Here is a 26,914-nt window from a genome sequence, read left to right as displayed (position 1 = left end):
CCATGTCCCAGTGGCATAATGAGAAAAACCTGAAAGTCCTCATTTGTAACTGTGGACTATTCTTTCGCCTACACTGTACATGGGTGAGACAAACATTCACTCGATCTGCCAAGCAGACTTATTCATGAGCTAATATCTCCTGTGCAGGCACACCTTCCTGACAGTGACAGCGTTTTTGAAAGTACATTTAAAACCCAACTCAATGTTACAATCAAGTTATTAAGGAAGCATACAAACTCCTTTTGACTTTCATTTTCAAGATAATTGCTCAGAAACATTCTACATTCAGTAGATTTGATGCCATGCCTTATGACACACTGTTGTTATAAATGCACAGCACGTTTAACCCAAGAAACCTAATACACTAACAACAAAAAGCTTGAGATCCTAGATGTGCCGAAATCTTACGACATAAAAGGGAACCAGGGATATTTTTGTACATGTACATTTTATTGAGTTTTCTTTTACATTCAAGTACAGTGTTACACAATTGTCCCATTGTTTTAACACCCAACCAGACCAACAGTAAAAAAAAAAAGGAAAAAAAAGCCATTGTTGACTCAAGGAAAATGAACTTGATAGCCTGGTCACTACCAAGCACCTCCTGCACCTTGTAGTGTTTGTTCATCTGCGCATTCATATTCCCATTCTAACTGCACTCAACAGTAGACCTAATTCAGACAGGTTAGCTCATTTTATATGAATGTGTTTACAAGAGGATCAAATCCAGGTCAAATGTAAATGTGTGGTTTCTAATCCAGTTCAAATGTAAATGTGGTTCGGATAAAATATGGATGCTTTAATTAACCCACCCCTGTGCTCAGGGTGTCGGTTTCCCACCCTGAGCACACAACCTGCCCACCACAGGGATTCCTTGTCTCTGTGTTGTTAAAGCAGGTCTTTACATTCTTTCTTTCTTTCTGAGGTATACCTGTGAAGAAACAGGGAGACTGGTGGGGCAGGAGAGGAGAACGCCATTGCATACACACACACACACACACACACACACACACACACACACACACACACACACACACACACACACACACACACACACACACACACACACACACACACACACACACACACACACACACACACACACACACACACACACACACACACACACACACACCAACTGCAGTGAGACAGAAATCCTCTTGATTATCTCACCAGTAAAGAGGATTTAAAAAATGAACCGTTGGTCCGCCTTTATGTTGTGTCATTCCAAATCCCAGGAACAAATAGGAGAGATAGAGAGCGCGGGGGGGGGAGAGCGAGAGAGAGAGAGAGAGAGAGAGAGACTGGGGTTGGCTAGCTAGACACAGGAAGTAAAGTTCAATTTGGAAATAAACCAGACTGTAACAAAAGCAAATGGCAGTAGCAACAGAAGAATAAATAAACTAAAACAAACATCTCAGAGGCGTGTCTATACAAAGAGAAAATGATTCATGAATATAGGCAGTTCAGTCGTTAAAGAATAATACGCATTATTGTAAACAACCTGAGAAAATGTATGACATTTCGAAATATTCAAATTAAGATTGAGCAAGAAACCCCAAATAGATGACAGAATGTCAAGCCTAAAAAATACAATGTTCATTACAGTTCACATTTACATGAAGTAAATCATATTTACAAAAGGGAGCAGTTTAATGATGTGCCATTTTTCATTTGAGCTGGTCTATCCCTTTAACAGTAAAAAAAACTGTTCAGGTAAAGTTGTCGATTTCTCCCTGGTCATCTTCAAGAATTACACCAACTAGACAAAAACGCAACAATCTCATTTGTACTCCGTAATGAACTAAATGAGCCATATGACTATATCAAATGCAGTGGTTAGACCAATGGATCTATTTGGTTACTGTGTTCAAGTTCTGGTGTCTGTGTATCTGTCTTTATGTGTGTGTGTTTCTGTTTCATTAGACTGAATGCTGTATATAATTGCATGGTTTAACAGAGTAGGTCGAGCCACAAAATAAACCCATTCCGCGGTCAAGTGGCATTAACATTACCAGGCCTACAAGAGTAACAACCTTGTACTGTTCATGCCATTAAACCCCCCCCCCCCCCCCATTGACTTTAAAGTGTGGGAGAAAACACAACAGATAATGGACTCAACCCATAGTACTGTGTGTTCTAACTGAAGGTGTGTGTGACTGGGCGTCACACACAACCATGTGTGCTGTCAAACTACTCATTATCATTCATTGGATTTAAAAAAACACACCATCAGCTCAATGTATTCAACTAAGGTTTCAAAAAAATAAATACTAGTGACTGAAAACAAGGGATGTCATTTTTCACAAAGCTAAGAAGTAGGTAAAAAGAGGTTGTGTTACAGTTAACATAAAATGGCAGTTGTTAATTTATGGTCCTAAAAACATACTTTTTGTATTTTTGGGGGATTATACTACAAAAGCCAAAATAATACAAGGAATATTCAAATTTCAACGATGGATCCATTTGAAAAGTGGAATGCAACAAATAACGAAACTCATTAGTACAGCCCTGACTCACACACATTTTCCCTCCAAAACCAAAGAATGTCTTTGCCCACAAAAACATTCTTACCTTTTTTTTTCTCCCCCTAACATTTGCTGCGTGTTGAATCTTGTCTTTGCTGTTTTGACATGAAGCTCTTACGAGCAGATCTTGCAGATGAAAAAAAAAAAGAAGCTGCCTTTTGGATCAAGCAGAGACACGGTGGTGGTAACGTCAGATTTATGAACCTGTGTCCGTCAGGTGTTTGAAAGTTTCAAACGATATTTGCCCATTCGCCTTGATGTTGTGATCAGTGAGGAGTGACCAAGTGACTAAGCCTTACAATCTTCTACATTATATTGCCCCCACTAAATCCTCCTCCAGTTTCTCAAAGCTGAAAGGATCATTCGTTACGGACAGGGCATCACCATCGCTCAAGTCTATGCATTTAGTTTCCTAAGGAATATGTGGAGAAATTGATGTAAGCGATGACATTCCTCTGTTTTGCGAAGGAGGTCAGCATCCCAGGGAGTGGTGGAAGCTGCTCACCTTAGCCAATGGGCTGGATGGAGAGGAGGGAAGGTGTGTGAAGGAAAATAAGTCCATACAGACAGAGAGATGTTAGACGGAATAGATGCGTTGGAGCTTTCCGGTCCAATCCAAGCACCCAGAGTCCCAGACACACCACCATTTTCAAAGGAGATGACCAGCTCCTAGAGAGGGATGTTGTGACCCCTGTGGTTATGTGGGCTTTGTGATGAAAAGTTTGTATCGCTGGACCGACCTGGGGGAGGTTTCCACCTGATTGGTCTTCCCGACTGCAGAGATGGATCTTGAGGGGAATAATTGGCTGAATCTTTGGGCTGATAGCTCCTGTGAGCAAGAAGAAAGGGGTCACATGACTTATAGTTTATCACTAAGAACACTGCAGTAAAAAAGAACAACTTCTGAAGTTAAATGACTTTTTTTTTCTCCATCATCCCTCATCTGAAAGTCTTTCACCTCTCAGGTGAACATTGGCAATAGTTAGGCTATACAGTATCTACTGGCTTTTGTTCTACTTCAACTCACAAAATGCTAATAGCCCAAATGAGGATCTTTGCCTTACTTGTTCATTCAGATGAAAGAAGCACACAGATTCTCTGTAGCTATGCCAGAATCGGACTTGGTGCCCACTCCCTACAGTATGTGTAAAGTCAACATTCTTATCTGAAAGGCAGAGGCCTTTCAGGTCAGACTTGTGTGATAGGGAGTGGCACCATAGAATGGTAGGTATAACTTCGGACACAATGCAATAAGAATGTCATCAACAAGAATATGTTTGTCCCAGGCTCTGGAGACAGCCTTGATAACGGCTGTTACAACAGAGGATAATGCTAGCTTGCATCGCCTGACAAGGGAACGCAAACAACGTGAGGATAGTATGAAGTTATCACAGAGCGACTTACCAGCTTTCCTCGGGGCTCTCTTCTAGTATGGCGACTCGATCCTGAAACAGAACGTGAAAGAAAATAGTGGCGATTAGTGGAACGATGAATTCTCTTTGAAGGGATTTGAGGAAACAAGACGCCTCACTGTTCTGGGGATGATAATTTTGCTTTGACATCCTGAATGACTTGATTTTAGGTCATATACCCACATGACAGCAACAAATAGACAGGCAGCTATCCTTTCAGAGGAATTGTGTCGCCTCATTTCTTTGATGGAATGCCCATAGGTAGCTCTTTTACACTTTTACCCCATATACGGGTTGAAAATGGCAGATTTTGACACTGATAACCGCCTAAATTGGAATGCAGTGGCTGTACAGTAACTGCGATTCAGTGCCTTAGACCGCTGCGCCACTCGGGAAGCCTTTCTTAATTGTCAACGTTTATGATCACAATGCTTAAAGTGTACAGTTACAAGATGACATGGCATCATACGCTGGCTGTTCTGAAGAGAATGGGCCTGTTTGTCGTATTGTGAAGAAATTTGTCGGGGAACACGCATCTGAATGCCCTCGTGGCTCTATTCTATGCCTACCAACATTACGATCTGCTTCTCTGAATTGCCTTGTGGAAGCCTAACGCTATAACATCGTATTTTGTAACTTAGCTAGCCATGGTGGCAACAGAACACGCTTTCAAATGATGCCTACCTGACCAGATTGCGATTTATAATGGACTGTTTTTGGAATGTGTAAACACCAACAGTAATTGTGTGATGGCGGGGATGCAGGGCAGTGTTCCAAACAAAACAAGTCTGCTTGCTCTAGTTCCTCAACAGTACAGCTAGGAGAGTTCAAAATAGCACCTTATACTGCCGTACCAAGCAAAAGAGCCGTAACTGCACATTTGGTCAAAAATGTGTTATTTACATTTGTTATACATTAAATATATGCTTTATCATGTAGACACATATCATATCCTGCCTCCATTGTGTTGTGTTATGGAGAAAATGGGGGTTCATGTTTGCAGTAACTGGAAAAAGACAAACTGCCATCACTCACATCAGTTATTGCCTTTAACCTTGGTTTCACTGAGCTTTTTGCTGCAGTGTGTACAGTTTACCTTGGTATTATTTATTGTGCTTTGGTGACACAAGTATCAAACTATATGACACTGACAGCCACAAAATAAATACAAATAAATATGTTAACACAAATGGAAACGTATTCCAGAGGGTTGTTCCAAACAAGGCAGTAAATGCCGTCTAGGGTCAAAGGTCATGTCAGAGGTCAGGGTCCAATATTAATAAAAAATAAACTCATAGTAAGACAGATAACCACACATCCAATGATCTGCCTACAGTTCATTTGGCTGGACAATAAAACAACTTTGAAGTAATTTTTCTCAGTTTCACCCTATGAGCAGTTACTGCTATTTTGCTTGGTAGGGCAGTATAGTTGAAGACTCTTCTTTGAGTCATAAAAGTGCATTGACATTGCTTAGGAACTGTGCACACTTTGGAGAGGTGTGTAGCCACTTGGAGACACCAGTTAGACCTCAAACAATTTTCATTTTCTTTGTATCTTATGTTGCACCTACACAACATTTTTTTCCATTAATATTCTTATCATGTTACTGAATATATCCAGAGTATTTATAGATTTAGATAACAACAAATGAGGAGAAAAGTACAGTTAATGTAAAATGCACATAAAATCGACATTTCTATTTACCTCTATCCATATAGGCCAATTCCCACGAGTGTAAAGGGTTAATGAACAGACCCTAATGCCCCGACGAACCCGAGCAGTGTTGGTAGATACTGTAACCTTTTTTAATGCTGGGATCTCATCTCAGAAGGCATCTGAGCATTTAGCCTAGTTGTACGCCATTGATAAGAGCAGTAGACAACACAGGAAGAGGACGACTCAATAACTACAATATCAACTACGGGTACTTGGCGGTCTTCGCTTTGATCCTGCAGATGTGCCCGTGTACCAGTACTACGGCTGAATTACGGCATGCCTTCACAGAAATATGAATGTGTCCGTGTGGAATGGCCCTCAGGACAAACCGTATGGAGGAAATTGTCCTCTCTTACCTGCCACTGTGACTTAAAGAGGAAACCAAGTGGAAGAGAGGATTGTAGAGTAAGAACATTAGAAAGAGTGACAGACAGCAAAAAGACAGATGAGGCGAGAAGAAGAGGGAGATGGACAGAAAGAGAGAGAGAGACCTGTGCAGACACGACGGTGACATTCCAATCATACTCTCAACTCAGCATCTCCCCTATCCCCATTGACTATCCTGGGAAGAACAATTTACAATTGTGGACGTTACAGAAGAGCATATCTTCCCCTTATCTAATCATTGTTCCGCTGACTCTATGTCCACCTCTCTAGTCCGTCAGAAATGAGGAGAGAGGCTTAAGCTCGGCTGGAAGGGTCCGTTCCACTGCTCAGGGGCACCACGCCCAGACAGCTTGTTATCTTTAGAGGATTCAGAGAGGGGCGAAAAGTGGCGGACCCCGCGTGTTGAGATGGTATCTTCCGCTCCTGAGTGTGAGGCTAGAGAGAGTGTTGGAATGTGCTCCGACTGTGTTTCAAAATACTGAAACCCACAGCGTTGATCCAGGCTGACAAGGCCAGGAGTAGAAAGAGCCAGGATAAACACACGCAGATCTTTCCAACACTTATCTACTGTATACATGTCGTCATGGTATTGATCTAGCCAATATCAACAGAATCATATCTTAGTTGCTTAAATCACTTGGATACTCTGTAAAAGTGTCCAGTAACGTATATCAGAACATGGTTAAACAGATTCAGTGTATACCTGAGACAGACATTTATATGCTCAACCGGTGGGGAAAAAAATCTGCTCACTTTAAAGAGTGACCTTTACCAGAAACCTACAATGTCAGCATCTGTAAATCGCTAATCCCCATTTTACATAGGGGCCTGGCCTGCTGTGCAGCCACTTATCACACTAATCAGGAAACAGTATCTGCCTTTGCACCCGCCAGTCACTCTCCCAATTAAACAAGTGTGCAGCTGTGTGTGAAGCCAGTTGTGCACACAGGGCGGTCTAAACCTGACCAACCAGGCATCTGCTTTCAACAACATACTGCATTCCCCTTGTTCACTGGCTGTCAGCTTGTTAGTTCTCTGGTAGGAAGTCTGCACTTTCGGTGAAACAGAGCAAGCGGTTAGAAATGCGTATCATGCTGGTTGGTTATCTGGGGGCTCATCTTCCTGTCTGGATGAAGGTGGTTGGGTTCACATTTGCATCAGAAATCCATGTAACTTTATTTCCCTTCCCTTGTTTTAACATAGCGTCACTTCCTGTTGAATGTGGAACGAGGCAGAGCTCGGTTTTGTTTGTCTGAAAAGTTTGTTTGAAAGTGTATTGGAAAGTTCTTGGTAGCTAGCTTCTTAGTTTGAATCCCGCGACGCAGTTGGGATCAGGTGCTGGGACAGCTTGTCTCTTTCCAGTGACCCTGCCGACCAAGGACGGGTCTGAGGAGCTTTTGGCGTCGCTGCTAGCCTAGCTGCTAGCTAGCGGGTTTGCCTTGAACGCAGCCCGCAACGCGGTTACTCATTGTGCCTGGGATTTTTGGCTGTCTAGATCCCTGCTTTTTGTTGTTTTCAATCTTCCCTGTGACCTGCTCTGTCTGGAACTGTGAGGAGTAACAGCGTAACCTACGTTGCTAGCGACCACGACAAAGACCAAAGCCGGCGGGAGTACCGTTGAGGACAGTGGTGTCTCTCTATCACACGTGAAGGTTCTTTAAAACGAACAAAAAAATACCTACAAGCAGTTATTACAACAACAACAAAATAGCTTCCAGTGTTTTGTCCAAATACTCGTGGTTTCTACTAATAAAAGAATGGACGACCTGACCAGAGAGGCCCAGGACCTGAAGAACAGTTTGCAGTTCTCCCAGGGCCAGCACGATGAGTTGAAACAGGAGAACGGCAAGATGACAACAATCTGTAAGTCACTGAGAGAGGACATCAGTTCTGTGTGTGAACCCATGGTAACAATGACAGATAAATCAGACTATCTCGAGGGACAATCAAGGCGGAACAACATGGTTGTGGATGGAATTGCAGAATCTCCACATGAGACCTGGACGGAGTCTGAGGACAAAGTGAGGGAAATTATCTCTAAGACATTGAAGATGGATCACAGGAAGATTGAGGTGGAGCTTGCCCACAAGACTGGAAAACCCACCACCGGCCCAGGTGATAGGCCCAGGCCAATAGTGGTCAAGTTCCTGAGGTTCAAGGACAAGGAAGCTGTTCTGGAAAGAGCCAAGAACTTGAGAGGAACGTAGATCTTCCTCAACGAGGACTATCCTGAAGCTGTGTGCCAGAAGTGGAAAGAACTGATCCCAGCCATGAAAGCTGCCAGAGCACGTGGGGACATTGCTTAGATCCGTTATGACAGGCTCATTGTCCACCCTCCCTCCCAGAAGCCTGGAAGGGATGAGAGAGCCAAGCCTATGGGTTCGTAGCTTCAACCCCGCAGTACACACACACCAACTGATTAATGGACTGCTGAATGTATATATTTTATCTCTTGCTTTGTTTGCTCTTTTCAATATTATGTCTATCTCTGATAAGCTACCCAGGAAAGGGCTGAAAATAGCCCATATTAATATATATAGCCTTAGAAATAAGGTTAATGATATCAATAACTTGCTAACATCAGATTACATTCATATATTAGCCATTTCTGAGATTCACTTAGATAGTTCATTTGATGATACATCAGTAACATAACAAGGATATAACATCTATAGAAGAGACAGAAATGCTTATGGGGGAGGTGTTGCTGTATATATTCAGAGCCATATCCCTGTAATGCTAAGAGCAGATCTTATGTCAAGTGTTATTGAAGTGTTGTGGTTGCAGATTCACTTGGCACATCTAAAGCCTATTCTTTTGGTGTGTTGCTATAGGCCACCAAGTGCTAACAGTCAGTATCTAAATAATGTGTGTGAAATGCTTGATAGTGTATGTGATGTAAACAGAGAGGTCTACTTTCTTGGGGGCATGAATATTGACTGGTTTTCATCAAGCTGTCCGCTCAAGAGGAAGCTTCTAACTGTAACCAGTGCCTGTAATCTGGTTCAGGTTATTAATCAATTTATCAAGGTGTTTACAAACACTACAGGGACAAGATCATCCACATGTATCGATCACATTTTTAACAATACTGTAGAACTTTGTTCTGAAGCTGTATCCGTACCCATTGGATTCAGTGATCACAATATAGTGGCTATATCCAGGAAGGCCAAAGTTCCAACAGCTGGGCCTAAAATAGTGTATAAGAGATCATACAAGATATTTTGCTGTGACTCTTATGTGGATGAAATATTTGTCGGTCTGAAGTGATTAATGAGGAGCATCCAGACGCTGCACTTGATGAATTTATGAAATTGCTTCTACCAATTATTGATAAACATGCACCTGTTAAGAAACTGACTGTTAGAACTGTTAAGGCTCCATGGATCGATGAGGAATTGCAAAACTGTATGGACGAAAGAGATGGGGCAAAAGGAGTGGCTAATAAGTCTGGCTGCACATCTGACTGGCTTACATACTGCAAATTGAGAAATGATGTGACTAAACTCAACAAAAAGAAGAAGAAACTGTATCAAGAAGCCAATATCATTGATATAAAGAATGATGGAATAAAACTTTGGAGTACTTTAAATTAAATTATGGGCAGAGAGACAAATTCAGCCTCCCGAGTGGCGCAGTGGTCTAAGGCACTGCATTGCAGTGCTAGCTGTGCCACTAGAGATTCTGGGTTAGAGTCCAGGCTTTTGTCAAGCCGGCCGCGACCGGGACACCCATGGGACGGCACACAAATGGCTCAGCGTTGTCCGGGTTAGGGGAGGGTTTGGCCGGCAGGGATGTCCTTGTCCCATCGTACACTAGCGACTCTTGAGGCGACCCGGGGGCAGTGCACGCTGACACGGTCGCCAGGTGCATGGTGTTTCCTCCGACACATTGGAGCGACTGGCTTCCGGGTTAAGTGGACATTGTGTCAAGAAGCAGTGTGGCTTGGTTGGGTTGTGTTTCGGAGAACGCACAGCTCTCGATCTTTACCTCTCCCGTGTCCGTACGGGAGTTGCAGCAATGAGACAAGACGGTAACTACCAATTGGATACCAGAAAATTAGGGAGAAAACGAGGTAAAAAAAAGATTAAAAAAAGAAAAAAGACAAAAGACAAATTAAATTATTTTAATTATTATTTCATTGGCAAAGTGGGCAAACTTAGGCAGAAAATGCCAACAACGAACAGTGAGCGATTGTATTCATGCATAAAAAAACTAATAATGAAAGAAAATCATTGCAAGTTTGAATTTTGGAAAGTTAGTGTGGAAGAGGTGCAAAAATGTATGTTATCGATCAATAACGACAAACCTCCTGGCATTGACAATTTAGATGGAAAGCTACTGAGGATGGTAGTTGACTCTATAGCGACTCCTATCTGTCAAATGTTTTATCTGAGCCTAGAGGAAAGTTTTTGTCCTCAGGCCTGGAGGGAAGACAAAGTAATTCCGCTACCCAAGAGTGGTAAAGTGGCCTTTACTGGTTCTAACAGCAGACCTATAAGCTTGCTGCCAGCTCTTAGCAAACTGTTGGAAAAAATAGTGTTTGACCAAATACAATGATATTTCTTTATAAACAAATTAACAACAGACTTTCAGCATGCTTATAGAGAAGGGCACTCAACATGTACTGCACTGACACAACTGACTGATGATTGGTTGAAAGAAATTGATAATAAGAAGATTAAGAAGATAAGAAGATTGATAATAAGAAGATTGTGGGAGCTGTACTGTTAGATTTCAGTGCAGTTTTTGATATTATTGACCATAACCTGTTGTTGAAAAAAACGTATGTGTTATGGCTTTTCAACCTCTGCCATATTGTGGATTCAGAGCTACAGTATCTAATAGAACTCGGAGGGTTTTCTTTAATGGAAGCTTCCCTAATGTCAAACATGTAAAGTGTGGTGTACCACAGGGCAGCTCCCTATGTCCTCTATTTTTATTTTTTTACCAATGACCTGCCACTGGCATTAAACAAAGCACGTGTGTCCATGTACTGTATGCTGATGATTCAACCATATACACATCAGCAACCACAGTTAATGAAGTCACTGAAATCCTTAACAAAGAGTTGCAGTTGGTTTGGAATAGGTGACCAGTAATAAACTGGTACTGAACATCTCTAAAACTAAGAGCATTGTATTTGGTAAAAATACCTTAAGTTCTAGACCTCAGCTGAATCTGGTAATGAATGGTGTGGCTGTTACATTTACATTTAAGTCATTTAGCAGACGCTCTTGAACAAGTTGAGGGACTAAATTACTTGGCGTTACCTTAGATTGTAAACTGTCATGGTTAAAACATATAGATTCAATGGTTGTACATATGGGGAGAGGACTGGCCGTATTAAAGAGATGCTCTGATTTCTTGGCACCACACTCCAAAAAGAAAGTTTTGCAGGCCCTAGTTTTGTCTAATCTTGATTATTGTCCAGTCGTGTGGTCCAGTGCTGCAAGGAAAGACCTTGTTAAACTGCAGCTGGCCCAGAATAGTGGCATGTATCGCTCTTAATTGTAATCAGAGGGCTGATATTAATACTATGCATGCCAGTCTCTCTTGGCTGAGAGTTGAGGAGAGACTGACTGCATCACTTCTTCTTTTTATAAGAAACATTAATGTGTTGAAAATTCCTAATTGTTTGCATAGTCAACCTAAACACAGCCCTGACACACACACTTATCCTACCAGACATGCCCCAGGGGTCTTTTCACAGTCCCCAAATCCAGAACAAATTCAAGAAAGCGTACAGTATTATATAGAGCCCTTATTGCATGAAACTTCCGTCCATCTCATATTGTTAAAATAAACAGCAAACCTGGTTTCAAAATACAGATAAAGCAAGACCTCGTGGCACAACACCTCTCCCCTATTTGACCTAGATAGTTTGTGTGTATGCATTGATATGCAGGCTACGTGTGCCTTTTTTTAAATGTAGGTAGTTCTGTCCTTGAGCTTTTCTTGTCTATTGATGTTCAAGGTTCAATTATTTGAGTTCCATCTCCTTCGGGGGTTTTTTCTGTGCGCACATTGCGTAGTTTCTCTAGAGATCAATCAGATCAAGCCCGAACTGTGCGGTGTAGTAAGGAGCTGTAGTTCCCAAGAAGACAAAATTCGACATAGTTTAGGGCAGCAAACGTGGTAATCAACTACAATGTCCATAATCCACTGCGCGCCTGTATGTTCTGTCAGGCAGACACGGAGAGGAGAGAAGAATGCACGCACGATCGAGAGGGATAGAAAGCAGTTGGTTAGCGAGGTACCTGAAAACACATGATATAAGTGATTGATAGTTTGTATTCAGCAGTCATAAAAGTATGCCTTATTGACTTTGAAGAAGGAAATAAGTCACAGGAAGGCCAAAAAGATAATCAAGGACATCAACCGCCCGCGCTACTGCCTGTTCACCCCACTATCATCCAGAAGGTGAGGTCAGTACAGGTGCATCAAAGCTGGGACCGAGAGACTGAAAAACAGCTTCTATCTCAAGGCCATCAGACTGTTAAATAGCCATCACTAGCACATTAGAGGCTGCTGCCTATAGGCATTGTATTCTATACTATTCTACGGTATTTTAGTCACTTAATGTCTACATATCTTGCATTACTCATCTCATATGTACAGTTGAAGTCGGAAGTTTACATACACTTAGGTTGGAGTCATTAAAACTTGTTTTTCAATCACTCCACAAATATCTTGTTAACAAACTATAGTTCTGGCAAGTCGGTTAGGACATCTACTTTGTGCATGACACAAGTCATTTTTCCAACAATTGTTTACAGACAGATTATTTCACTTATAATTCACTGTATCACAATTCCAGTGGCTCAGAAGTTTACATACACTAAGTTGACTGTGCCTTTAAACAGCTTGGAAAATTCCAGAAAATGATGTCATGGCTTTAGAATCTGATAGGCTAATTGACATCATTTGAGTCAATTGGAGGTGTACCTGTGGATGTATTTCAAGGCCTACCTTCAAACTCAGTGCCTCTTTGCTTGACATCATATGAAAATCTAAAGAAATCAGCAAAGACCTCATAAAAAAATGGTAGACCTCCACAAGTCTGGTTCATCCTTGGGAGCAATTTCCAAACGCCTGAAGGTACCACGTTCATCTGTACAATCAATAGTACGCAAGTATAAAAACCATGGGACCACGCAGCCGTCATACAGCTCAGGAAGGAGACGCGTTCTGTCTCCTAGAGATGAACGTACTTTGGGGCGAAAAGTGCAAATCAATCCCAGAACAACAGCAAAGGACCTTGTGAAGATGCTGGAGGAAACAGGTACATAAGTATCTATATCCACAGTAAAACGAGTCCTATATCGACATAACCTGAAAGGCTGCTCTGCAAGGAAGAAGCCACTGCTCCAAAACCGCCATGAAAAAGCCACACTACGGTTTGCAACTGCACATGGGGACAAAGATCGTACTTTTTGGAGAAATGTCCTCTGGTCTGATGAAACAAAAATAGAACTGTTTGGCCATAATGACCATCGTTATGTTTGGAGGAAAAAGGGGGAGTCTTGCAAGCCGAAGAACACCATCCCAACCATGAAGCATGGGGGTGGCAGCATCATGTTGTGGGGGTGCTTTGCTGCAGGAGGGACTAGTGCACTTCACAAAATAGATGGCATCATGAGGGAGGAAAATTATGTGGATATATTGAAGCAACATCTCAAGACATCAGTCAGGAAGTTAAAGCTTGGTCGCAAATGGGTCTTCCAAATGGACAATGACCCCAAGCATACTTCTAAAGTAGTGGAAAAATGGCTTAAGGACAACAAAGTCAAGGTATTAGGCTACCTGAGACGATTGACCCAAGTTAAACTATTTAAAGGCAATGCTACCAAATACTAATTGAGTGTATGTAAACTTCTGACCCACTGGGAATGTGATGAAATAAATAAAAGCTGAAATAAATATTCTCTACTATTATTCTGACATTTCACATTCTTAAAATAAAGTGGTGATCCTAACTGACCTAAGACGGAATTTTTACTAGGATTAAATGTCAGGAATTGTGAAAAACTGAGTTTAAATGTATTTGGCTAAGGTGTATGTAAACTTCCGACTTCAAATGTATATACTGTATTCTATACTATTCTACTGTATCTTAGTCCGTTCCACTCTGGCATCTCTCATCAATATGTATATAGTCTTAATTCATTCCTACTAAGATTTGTGTGTATTGGGTATGTTGTGTAATTTGTTAGATATTACTTGTTAGATATTACTGCACTGTCGGAGCTAGAAGCACAAGCATTTCACTACACCCGCAATAACATCTGCTAATCATGTGTATTTGACCAATACAATTTGATTTGACTAATATAGTGATTTTGTCAGACGGCATAGGCAGCAGCTCTATAGAGATCAGATGATGACTTGGAATGAAATAATAAAGTAATTAAATAAAACAAATGTAATACACACGACAAGTGAAATATTTTATTAAAGTAAAGTGATAAATGTTGGTTGATAAGCAGTAATGGGCAGTCACTACCATCATGGGACTTTTCTTCATTGTTTAATTCTGTGTTGTTACAGCATTCAACTCACGTAATGCATAGTGTATTTAATGTTAAAAAATTTTTTTGAAAACCGGGAATATTTTTAAATATTGGACCGAAACCGAACCGATCCCAAAAAGCGCAAATTGCTCAGCACTACTGCTCTGCTGACAACACTCTTATTAGTGAGGAAGGGGCGAGGAATGAGAACGTGAACATGTACTCCAACAAGCTGGAGATCCAATGACAAAGAGGGTTTTGAGCAAGGACATCTGTGGTATATTTCTCCTTCTCTGGCTTGTTCAGAACGCCCATGACCCGAAAGGGGTGTTTTTTTATTGATTTCGGTTGCCAAACGCTGGAATGTGCGAGGCGTGTCAGCCCGTGTCTGCTTTAACTCTCTTTGCTCTGTCCAATAAAATCAGTACCTTTATCTGTGTGGACACATATGAAAAGCTACAAAGAGTTTTCCTGAAACAGGGCTTTGGGAGTGCAGAGAGTTTGGATGCTATGAGCAGAGTGAAGATACTGTACTTGGTAACAATCAGGCGTACAAGTTCTAGGATGCCAAAGAATGAGAGAAGTGAAAGCGAGGACTGTAGATTCACAGGAAGGGTATTTAGAGACGATGACAGATTGTGTATCAATACACACAACAGCTGTGTCTGCAAATAGAGCCGTACTGGCTTCTATGGAATAGCATAAGTGGATCAAAAGTAGAACCAAGGGAACTCACGGTGGTTTTTTCCGTCTCATGTAGCGGACTCCTACGATGATGAGCACTAGGGCGATAAGCACGCCGATGACGATCCCAGCGATCTGCCCGCCAGTCAGACCATCATCCAGTGTTCCTTCCTCTGCGGAATCCCAAGAACAATCAGCCATTTAACATCATCATCATCATCATCAGAACATCTCAAAGTACTGCAACGGCTTCATACGAGATAAACGTGAACAGTGCCACATGATTTGTACGTAGAATATCCTTATAACAGTTAGGGTGAGAAGACATCCTAAGAGCCATGGTGCTAAATGGTTGAATACTACTACAGCCTCCACAATCAAACCTTTGACGGACAGCTTGTGGGCCATGGAGGTGCTCAGCCCGGTGACGGCGTTGCTGGCTTCACAGGTGTAAATTCCACTGTTGGTGTCCACAGCGGCTTCGATGATGTACTCGGCTGTCATCACGCCGGTCAGCGTCCCATTGAACTTCCAGGTGTAGGTGGCAGCAGGGAGAGAGACCGCGGCACACTTCAGTATGACAGGCTCTGTCACCTTTACGGAACTTACCCCCTTCACGGACACAGTCTCAGGACCAACTGTGACATGGAAAGGAGAAGCTTTAGCTTTATGCTTGAAATTCCCCTGGGTTTGGCCATTCTGACCTAAATAATACTACACTGTAGCATACAGACAATTTATCATGGATTTAGGTGAAATACAAAGCTTTTCTTTTTGGATACTGTAACATTTATGAACAAAGTAACAGTAGAATATAACGTTAACTTTGTTTAACCTTGATGGGTCAGGGAAGAGGTCAGAGGGCCCTTATACTCACAGCTGATCACTATCTTGAGGCTGGCAGAGTCTGTGCTCACAGCATTGGTCAGCTTGCACTGGTACTCCCCACTGTCCTCCTTCTGCACTGGCTTGATCGTGACCGAGCTCTTGTCTGCCGATAACACGACCCTGTTGCTAGGAGACAGGGCCGCGCCATTCTTCAGCCACACTCGGGCGTCGGCGGTGCCGGCGGTTGCCTGGCAGCTCAGGTTGGCCGTGCTGTTACCTGCAACAAGCGTTCCATTGGGGCCTGTGATCTTAGCGCCGGATATGGCCTCTACAAACACAGAGGACAAATTGAGTTAGGGTTTACACAGACCAGATGATAACTCTGAAAGACAGCTGGTTTCACTTACAACTACCAGATTTCAGAGTACTAAAGTATTTACAACGTAAACACCACATGAAGCTTGATGAACTAATCATTAGATTTCAGTTGAATGGATTGGACGATGTCTACTAAATAAATAAAAACATTGTACTTTCATTATACCTTAATGACATGACATCTAACTAACCACTGGGCACACACTGGTTGAATTAACGTTGTTTCCACATCATTTCAATGAAATGACGTTGAACTAACGTGGAATAGACGTTGAATTGACGTCTGTGGCCAATGGGAAGCTACTATATCACTGTCCAGCTTATATCAGGCCATGTTTCCATAAAATGTGACATCAAATAAACTGTTATTATTTTACAATGAGTTTCTGAATGGGCTGATGTACCAAATACTTGTCAACCAAGCAAAACCAAATGACCTACATGAATAGATAATGCAATTAACATGCTCACTGTCATGTTAGACCACTTTTAAGTGGAACTAAAGCCAACCTTGCCTTTTTGTTTTGGAAAACATGTGAAACCACTGTCTTGTTGATCTCGATCTCTCCTTTCCAGACTAATGAGTGTTGGAAAACTAATGCCAAGGCAATATATTTTAAACACAAAGTTCATGGCCCTCAATGGTGACTCACAACTGCCTAACCAATACATTGGTCAATAAGTGTCGAGTCAGGCTTGATGGCAAACATTTTCAGAGGCAAATTCCCATTTCCTCAGCTTTAGTCAGGCATTAAAAGTAAAATGTGTAACTCTATGATTCATGATGGAATAATTGGACTTAAAGTCACTACTGTTTACCAAGTACAGGGGAACACTCATAGAATAACTGAAAGGACTGCTAAACGGGCAACAATCACCCCTCCCCCCCATTCCCCATCCCCCAATCCCTCTTCCTTCTAGAAAACAACACCCGACTCAAGGACTCAAGGCATTTTGAAAGACCATCCCCCAACCGAGCAGGTTTTAGTCACTGCCAAAATGGTAGACTGTCTGTCTGCCGTTGTGAACAGTTTCACTACACACAAGGGCCATGCACTCTTTGTACTGCATGGCATGCAGCACATATTTCACAAGCTTTAAAAACCTATGAGGGAACGTACAAAGTTGCCATGATATGAGGTCACTGTGTTTGAAACTTGTACAGCATGCTTCAAAATCATATGGAATCCATTCAGTGTTTGGTGTCATGCCTTCAGGGGCACCGAGCCAGGAAACAGGTTTCAGTCTGTCTGTTCGTGGCATCACCTTAATACGGTTGATGCCATCTCTTTGAGACATGGTTGGAGGACAAACGGCAAATTCAAAAGAAACCGTGTTAAAAGTGGCTGTAACTAACATTCAAATGTAGAAAGGGTTTTAACAACTTCCTGGTAATTAGTATAACAGTTCAACGAGAACACGTCAGTCTAATAAAATGTAATGAGTAACATCTGAAAAACATGTTACTGACAAGAACCTGTAGAATACTGTAGCTCAACTGAATGCAATAACCAGTTTCCCTACTTTGCTTTCCACTAGAGGAAGATTTGCCTCTCTAGGTCTCTAACAGTATACTGTCCATGATTCCCCTTTGTATTCACTAAAGCACCCTTCCTATCCATGTATAAAACCTTGATATCTCATTGGCTCTTGTGGTTCCACTCCTACTCACCTACTACAGTGAACTTGGCTGTGGTGGATTCCAGGTATCGCAAGGTTTTGGCGTTGCTGGCCATGCAGGAGTAGTTTCCACTCTGTGCCACGGCAATGTTGTCCAGTACCAGCTTGGGGCTCATCACATTGAGCGGGACTCCATTGTGGATCCACTGAAGCACAGCCGCAGGGCTAGACTGGGCTGAGCAGGTCAATGTAATGTTGGAACCCTTCTTTTGGACCTCATCGGTGGGGGTGACTGTCATGGCGATGTTTTCTGGCCCATCTGCAAATATATTGGAAAGTAGTTCAGTTCGGCTGTTTTTAATGGAGGCCTAAGGCTGCAAAGCACAAGTTAGCAGCTCATAAAATCTTAACAAAAACAAGCGACGAGAGGTCGATCCCCTCCCAGGTGCTCTATTCAGAGGGGCTATGACGAAATGTAGATCTTATCTGAACTGCATGTTCCTGTCGCCCGCATTGTAATAGCCTGATCTGGATGGTTGACTTAGATCAGCCGCCGCTCACTGTTACAATATAGAAGACGGCTGGCTTGACTCATTCTAAATCCAGCACACAAAATAATTGATCTACTGCTCAATATCATAGTGTTGATAAAACTAGAGCTCGGAATGTTGGTGTGATTTCAGCATAAGCGTCAGTCCACAGGGATGGTGTAAACAGAAGAGGGGTTCGAGTGTAGAAACGCCTACTGGGAGTGTACCAAGTCACACAAAGCCTCCTAAGACTCTCAACTAAACTCTTCCTGAACCTTTCAGATAGCCTGGCAGAGACGTGAGTGGAATCAATGGATAAGAATATTAGCCTGGTCCCAGATCCGTTTGTGCTGTCTTTATAACAATGACGAAAGAGCACAAACAGATGTCAGACCAGGCTATAAGAACATATGTACTTACAGGTGACAGTGAGGTTGAAGGGGGCACTGTTCTTGCTCTCTAGATTGTTGAAGGCCGTGCAGTAGATGGGTCCGACCAGATCCTTCCTGAACACTCCAGCCACGGTCAGCACTGTGGAGTTTGCACTCAAGGTCACATGCTTCCCGTCGGTGACCAGCGGGGTGGTGCCGTTGAGCCACTTGTACGTGAGGGAGGAGCCTTTGGCCGAACAGGTCAAGACCACAGTGCTGTTGAACTCGACCGCTTCGTTCAGGTTGGACGTGATGGTCACGTCGGAGACCGGTTCTGAAGAGGGGAGGCCGGAGGTAGAGGAAGGTGAATGGGAGGGTGAGGTGACGTGATGGACAAATAGGTCAAGGGGCGTCAGGGTAACTGTTAAGTCAGTACTTCCGTTTTGTGGCAGAGGGAGGGGAGAGTGGCGGATTAATGAAGCTGTACTCTAAGGCTAAGCAATGTCATTTGGTAGTAGAAGACCAGGGGGAGGGAGCGAAAGCATTAAACTCCTGAATAGTAAATAACCGGTTGTCAGCAAAGACTTTCTGAATATGTTGTGAACCGGACAAGTGCTCATTCAATGGTTGTGATGTCATAGACTAAACTGCATTTTACTGACCAGAAATACAAAGGGGTCATTTTAATCTGACCTAATAAAATAGTATATAACCTTTTAGTGGTTTTACACTTTGCAATAACCAGAAAGCCATTTTCTCTAGTTCTGACTCTTCATTGCCATCCTTCAAAGCTTTGAATATGTGGCGCAGCACGTGAACGGGGGCAAATGAAGGACATTACTACTTTACAGGAGAGGCATTTCAAAGAAGAAAAAAAAAGGTTTTGCATCAAAATGCATTTTTTAGGGCAGAAATGCCTTCTTGAACATGTGAACTTTCATACGCCTTAATAACAAACCAGTATACTAATAACAATGTTAAATTACGAGCCTAGTTGGTAAGGCATGAAAAAAGACATGAACTTTCCCACTAGCCGTGATTGGTTGAAATAATAGAGGGGCTGGACATGGAGAGGGATGACTTCTGATTGGTCTGCCATGTCACAGGCTGCAATAGAACCAACGAGTGTATCATGAAATCAGTTTTTTTTTTTTACTCAAAACAAGACATGGTATCAAGAACGAGATCTGAAATGAGACACCTACGGTTCCCCACATGGCAGCTTCTTGTCATTGTTGCGAGCTATCTGACCATTCAGAATCACATCATAATTTTTGTGACGTTGTCAGCCAACCGTCTGTAGACGGACAGCTGTCCCTATGTGAATTCGTAATGCTGCAATATGTAACTTTTTGGGAGATCTGACCCAATTCACATAGAAATGTGAGTCATAGATCTGTCATTCTCATTGAAAGCAAGCCTATAAAGCGGTAGATCTATTCCATGTGCGCTATTTCTCTCTTCCCGTTAAGTTTAGTTTTTGAATCTTTTATATTCAGTTTTGTACACCAGCTTCAAACAGCTGAAAATGCTATATTTTTGCTCATGGAAAATATATTTCGCAGTGGTTTAGATGGTACAATGATTCTCTACACTAAACATGCTTGTTTTCTCACATAAACTGAAATTAGGTGAACTATTAGAATTTTTGCAACCAGGAAATAGTGCAGCTTTAAAGATAACGGTGGGGCTAAGGCTTAAGAGGGTGTGAACAATGCCGAATGGGAGTAAACAAAGCACAGCTCTCTAACAACTGTGAAAACTTTGAAAGGCTTTTCCTCAAAACTGGGAATACCTGATTATCAACTTTTAAAGCAGCATAGCTTTCCAATAGCTTTCTTCAACTGTAGTTTATGCTATACATTTACGAAGCTTTTCTTTTATGCAATATAAAAAATAAAAAAACGGAAATCAATAACAATAAGCGTTTCTGTTTCGGTACAAATCTGAGGGATGGGGCCGGAGAAATGTAACCACTCTCAAATTCACAGACATAGCTATGGATGCAAGGACTGACCATCCATGATATCAAAATGAAAATTTCAGCAATGTTCTGCGCCTATATAGTGTTTGACATTAACTTTGTTTACAAACATTGTAGTACAACAAGTTTATATTTTCGATTCTGATGGGGAACGATAGTTAAACTACACTACCGTTCAAAAGTTTGGGGTCACTTAGAAATGTCCTTGTTTTTGAAAGAAAAGCTAATTTTTTGTCCATTAAAATAACATCAAATTGATCAGAAATACAGTGTAGACATTGTTAATGTTGTAAATGACTATTGTAGCTGGAAATGGCAGATTATTTATGGAATATCTACATAGGTGTACAGAGGCCCATTATCAGTAACCATATCTCCTGTGTTCCAACGGTACGTTGTGTTAGCTAATCCAAGTTTCTCATTTTAAAAGACTAATTGATCATTAGAAAACCCTTTTGCAATTATGTAAGTATAGCTGAAAACTGTTGTTCTGATTAAATAAACAATAAAACTGGCCTTCTTTAGACTAGTTGAGCATCTGGAGCATCAACATTTTTGGGTTCGATTACAGGCTCAAAATGTCCAAAAACAAAGACCTTTCTTCTGAAACTTGTCAGTCTATTCTTGTTCTGAAAAATAAAGGCTATTCCATGCGAGAAATTGCCTGAACTGAAGATCTCTGTGTACTACTCCCTTCACAGAACAGCACAAGTAGTGTAAGTGGAGTAAAGTTGTTTTCTTCAAGAATCCCATGTTCTTGAATCCTAATATCATTAATTTATCCAAAAATGTACTGATTGCCCATTTAATTTGACATACAGTGCATTCAGAAAGTATTCAGACCACTTGACTTTTTCCACATTTTGTTACATTACAGCCTTATTACAAAATGGATTAAAAACATGTTTTTCCCACATCAATCTACAGACAATATCCCATAATGACAAAGCAAAAACAGTTAAAAAAATTTTTTTTTTGCAAATTTAAAAACATGAACTGAAATATCACATTTACGTGCATAAGTATTCAGACCCTTTACTCAGTACTTTGTTGAAGCACCTTTGGCAGCGATTACAGCCTTGAGTCTTCTTAGGTATGACGCTACAAGCTTGGCACATCTGTATTTGGGGAGTTTCTCCCATTCTTCTCTGCAGTTCCTCTCAAGCTCTATCATGTTGGATGGGGAGCGTCGCTGCAAGGCTATTTTCAGGTCTCTCCAGAGATGTTCGATCGGTTCAAGTCCGGGCTGTGGCCGGGCAACTCAAGGACATTCAGAGACTTGTCCAGAATCCACTCCTGCATTGTCTTGACTGTGTGCTTAGGGTCGTTGTCCTGTTGGAAGGTGAACCCAGTCTGAGGTCCAGAGCGCTCTGGAGCAGGTTTTCATTAAAGACTTTGCTACGTTCATCTTTCCCTCGATCCTGAATATTCTCCCAGTCCCTGCCGCTAAAAACATCCCACAGCATGATGCTACCACCACCATGCTTCACGGTAGGGATGGTGCCAGGTCTGGTTGTCCTTCTGGAAGGTTCTCGCATCTCCACAGAAGAACTCTGGAGCTCTGTCAGAGTGACCATCGGATTCTTGGTCACCTCCCTGACCAAGGCCCTTCTCCCCCGATTGCTCGATTTGGCTGGGTGGCCAGCTCAAGGAAGTGTCTCGGTGGTTCCAAACTTCTTCCATTTAAGAATGATGGAGGCCACTATGTTCTTGAGGACCTTCAATGTTGCAGACATTTTTTGGTACCCTTCCCCAAATACGTGCCTCGACACAATCCTGTCCCGGAGCTCTATGCACAATTCCTTCGACCTCATGGCTTAAATTTTGCTCTGACATGCACTGTCAACTGTGGAACCTTATATAGATAGGTGTGTGCCTTTACTAATCATGTCCAAGCAATTGAAATCACCACAGGTGGACTACAATCAAGTTGTAGAAACATCTCAAGGATGATCAATGGAGACAAGATGCAACTGAGCTCAATTTCGAGTCTCATAGCAAAGGGTCTGAATACTTATGTAAATAAGGTATTTCTGTTTGTTTTTTAAACCTGTTTTTGCTTTGTCATTATGGGATATTGTGTGTAGATTGCCGAGGACATTTTTTAATTTAATCTATTTTAGAATAAAGCTGTAACGTACAAAATGTTGAAAAGGTCAAGGGGTCTGAATACTTTCCGAATGCACTGTAAGCCCCCAAAGAGAAATTGCATCACATAGGCTATGTGTCTAGCTGAGATATGGCAAAACTAATTTGTGATCCTGGCATGGATAAGCATCAATCCAGGAAATGTCTTGTGACACACACACACACACACACACACACACACACACACACACACACACACACACACACACACACACACACACACACAGTTTCCTAGCTCTGTAGCAGGTAGCCTAGTTGTAAGAGTGTTGGGCCAATAACTGAAAGGTTGCTGGTTTGAATGCTGACTAGGGTGAAAAATATTTTGATGTGCCCTTGAGCAAAGCACTTAACTCTAATTGCTCCTGTAAGTTGCTCTGGATAAGAGCGTTTGCTAAATTACTAAAATGTAAATTACAAAGTGGGCGGTTCGAGCTCTGAATGCTGAATGGCTGACAGCCGTGGTATGTCAGCCGAAGAGTTGCAAGGTTGCAAGATCGAAGGTAAAAATCTGTCGTTCTGCCCCTGAACAAGGCAGTTAACCCACTGTTCCTAGACTGTCATTAAAAATAAGAATTTGTTCTTAACTGACTTGCCTAGTTAAATAAAGTTTTTTTCTTTAAATAAAAAAATACCCATTATACCATGGGTATGACAAAACATGTATTTTTACTTATCTAATCACTTTGGTAACCAGTTTATAATAGCAATAAGCCACCTCGGTCAATATACCACGGCTAAGGGCTGTGTGCAGACGCACCGTCGTGGTTAAGAACAACCCTCTTTTCCAAGCTAAAGGGCCACGCCCTTAAGATGGATATAAAACCCTGAGCCTTAAGCATCTTTTCAGGTTATTTCTCACGTTGATAGTTTTTGCCTTTTGACATGAACCATTTTTTAAACTCGTTTAAAATATTTTGGGGGCAATTATACATCAACATTTATTTGTGGGGAGGGGCATACCTATCATACAGGTAGGCCCTACTTGGGAATAAATAGAATAGACGAAAACAGTTCGTTGTAAATAACAATAAAGTTGATTTTGGCAAACATATGCCAAAATGCGTAGGCTACTTCGGGTAATTTACGCATTCAATGAACGTTTTACGCATGCTTGCAATCAACAACTTTCTGTACTCACCTAGAACTCTGAGCAACGTTGCACCTGTGCGCTGTACTGCAGCATTGGTGACCATAGTCACTGCATAGTCTCCGCCATCCTTTGCCGTCAAGGATCCCAGGTTTAATACGCCGGTGGATGAATTCAGTGATACTCTTCCTGCGTAACCAGCGCCAACTGTCTCTCCGTTGGGCGCAGAAGTGACAACAGGTACAAGTCCACTACCACCGTTGAAATTCCAAGATACTGTGATAAAGTTGCCTACATCTGTGGGGATGATAATGGTTTTGAACGTGACGTTCTTTCCCTGTACTCCCTCCAAGGGGCCGGCTGGCAGTACGCTCTGCCCGTTGCAGCATCCTGAGAGAAACCGGTTTGAATGCAAGTGTTCACTTCAACATACAAGTGTGTGATATACATCAAGACAGGAGCAAGCTATATGCAATGGACTAGCGAACAGTTAGAAATAATGCTTGCCTATTATTGGTCTGAAAAAGGCATTATACTAGAGCAACGGCAATGCACCTCCTGATGCGCCTACAAAAACAAACCCAGCCAACACATCTCAAAGTATTTTCTATTCACTATTAAATGTAGGCCTAACAATAATGAATATATTCATTAATCTTACCAACAGCTGACAGCAAAATGACAAGCGACCTCAAATTAAACAAATCCATCCCAGATGTCGGGAACCCTTCTTGCGACAGAGAATAATGCGGGCTACCTGTCGCTTTTACGAACTGAATGAGTACTCACTTCCTTACGGGTACACACCCAGTAAAGGTGTCAACATCAGAAAACCCGCCTCTTTGAATGGATTTATACCCTTCACATACCACACTCTATTTTGACGTACTACAAACTATTATCACCACTAAGAATGAACGAATCAAATAAATTATAATGTCTAGTTGTATGCCCCAAATATTTCAAATAGCCGAACAATTTATGCCAAGACATCATATACGCTCATAGAGGCTACTATTACTGTAGGTTTAGCAATTCAACCATCAAGGAAATCTAAATACAATGTATTGCTTGAAAAGTAGGAATTACTATAGCTTTCCATGTGGCAAACGAAAACAAAAAATACATGTATTATTTCAAAATATATTCACCCCAAACCCTAAAAAGCATTGTAGGCTAGTCTACTGCAATTGTTTTAGGTAAATGTTGATTTTGCCATCTGCCTTGACAGTGCTGACACCCAGTGGAATATACCAGACAAGGTTTCAGCTTGATTGTTCAGTTGTACACTCGGCAAAATGTCTAGGTCTGGAATTTCCCGAGACTAGGTCTTGGAGGCAGAATATCAGACAGAAATAAAGAAATAAATTCTGTACAATAAAGTATCTATTCTATTCGACTGTACACGGTACATCGTTGAGGTCATGACCTGTATAGATGTGCCAGTACAGTGCACTTCATCCTATGTAACAGACCACCAACACCACAGCTCGAGACAGCAGGAACTGGAATCTTCAATGTACATTTGAAGTCACTTTTAGATTCATATGAGTTGCGTTACACTAACCTGACAATCTGGGAAATGTCTCATTGAAGAAATGTCTCATTAAAGTTATTCAACTTTGGGAAATGTCTCATGTGACTTAAAGGTGCGATCTGCAGTTGCTACGTCCATGTTTGGACTAAATTAATTATGTGTCCCCATTTATTCTTGAAGAATAGAACGTTTAAATGTCTCATGAGCTTACCTCAACTGTCCTACCGCATCAGGACTCCTAATATAAGCTTGTTTCACTCCAATGTTTGTAAACAAAGTAAGTGTAAACAAACACTGTATAGCCTCAAGGCATGATTAAAACTATACTTTAGATATCATGGATGGTCAGTCCTTGCATCCGTATCCCTGTCTATGAATTTGAGAATGGTTATATTTCTCCAGCCCCATCCCTCAGCTTTTTACTGAAACAGTACACTTTGTTATTGTTTCAACTGTAGGTTGCCCCTTTAAGGAGTCAGATGAATAAAGAGCACATTTGCATTTTCCTTATTTGCCTCTATGCCTTGACTTTACTGACACACAGTAGCAGAGGTTAGCATAACATACTCCAGTGTGGAGTGGCTGTATTACACTGTTAGCTGATCCTGTGTCAGATTAGTGAGGACCTCATACTGTGTGAGGTTGTGACTGTGGTAAAATAAGCTGTAGGTTGGCAAGGGGATGTTATGCATTGAAAATCTATCAAATCTTTCTATGCCAAATAAAAATATGTTTGCACACAAAAACAGACATAAAGCCAGACATAGTAGTTTGTCTATAGTTAATATGTATTCTAAATACCTTTGTGTCTATGTTCTAAATACTTCATAATACAGTTAGTACATAGAAAATACTTTTAGTAAGCACTGTAGTAATGTAGTACAATAGTTCTGTTACAGTCTTTCTGTTTGTTTGTGTATGCGTGTGTGTGTGTGTGTGTGTGTGTGTGTGTGTATGTGTGTCCACTGAAACTCTCAGGGGCTTGTGGGATATGTCAAGTCCTCCCATCAGATCCAAGTGAAAGAGAAAGAGAGAAAGAGAAGGTTGAAAGCTAAACTGGGCAACTTGAACACACCACCTGGTTGGAGAAGGGTTCTGATGGGAGGGGAGAGAAGAGGTAGAACATGGTGAATGGGAGAAGAAGTGATGAGGAGGGCAAGACGTTGATGAGGACATACATATTGAAAT

The 26,914-nt window shown here is 41.7% G+C and overlaps 1 protein-coding gene across 1 annotated transcript; it reads right to left on the bottom strand.

Moving 5' to 3' along the window:
- Nucleotides 1–429: 429 nt before the first annotated feature.
- Nucleotides 430–25,129, bottom strand: LOC129831262 (carcinoembryonic antigen-related cell adhesion molecule 1-like). The gene is made up of 9 exons (XM_055894479.1): nucleotides 24,851–25,129; nucleotides 24,241–24,579; nucleotides 19,020–19,304; nucleotides 18,122–18,388; nucleotides 16,121–16,399; nucleotides 15,627–15,881; nucleotides 15,296–15,416; nucleotides 3,933–3,973; nucleotides 430–3,357 (listed from the first exon to the last, which is right to left on the bottom strand). Exons 1-8 carry the CDS (start codon nucleotides 24,897–24,899, stop codon nucleotides 3,955–3,957), a joined length of 1,614 nt encoding a protein of 537 aa, XP_055750454.1. The 5' UTR covers nucleotides 24,900–25,129; the 3' UTR covers nucleotides 430–3,357; nucleotides 3,933–3,954.
- Nucleotides 25,130–26,914: the final 1,785 nt, after the last annotated feature.

The sequence above is a fragment of the Salvelinus fontinalis genome, chromosome 32, assembly GCF_029448725.1.
Source record: "Salvelinus fontinalis isolate EN_2023a chromosome 32, ASM2944872v1, whole genome shotgun sequence".
Taxonomy (NCBI): Eukaryota; Metazoa; Chordata; class Actinopteri; order Salmoniformes; family Salmonidae; genus Salvelinus; species Salvelinus fontinalis.
Note: the sequence above shows the minus strand (reverse complement) of the source record. Positions and strands in the feature narration are given on the sequence as shown.

Bases quoted from the DNA above. Each gene is read 5' to 3' on its own strand.
- LOC129831262 (XM_055894479.1), bottom strand. From the start codon at position 24,899: ATGGATTTGTTTAATTTGAGGTCGCTTGTCATTTTGCTGTCAGCTGTT. The intron at 16,400-18,121 runs GTGAGTAGGAGT...CTGTGTTTGTAG, and splicing joins AGCCAAGTTCACTGTAGTAG to AGGCCATATCCGGCGCTAAG. The intron at 15,417-15,626 runs GTTTGATTGTGG...GGGATTCCGCAG, and splicing joins CCACAAGCTGTCCGTCAAAG to AGGAAGGAACACTGGATGAT.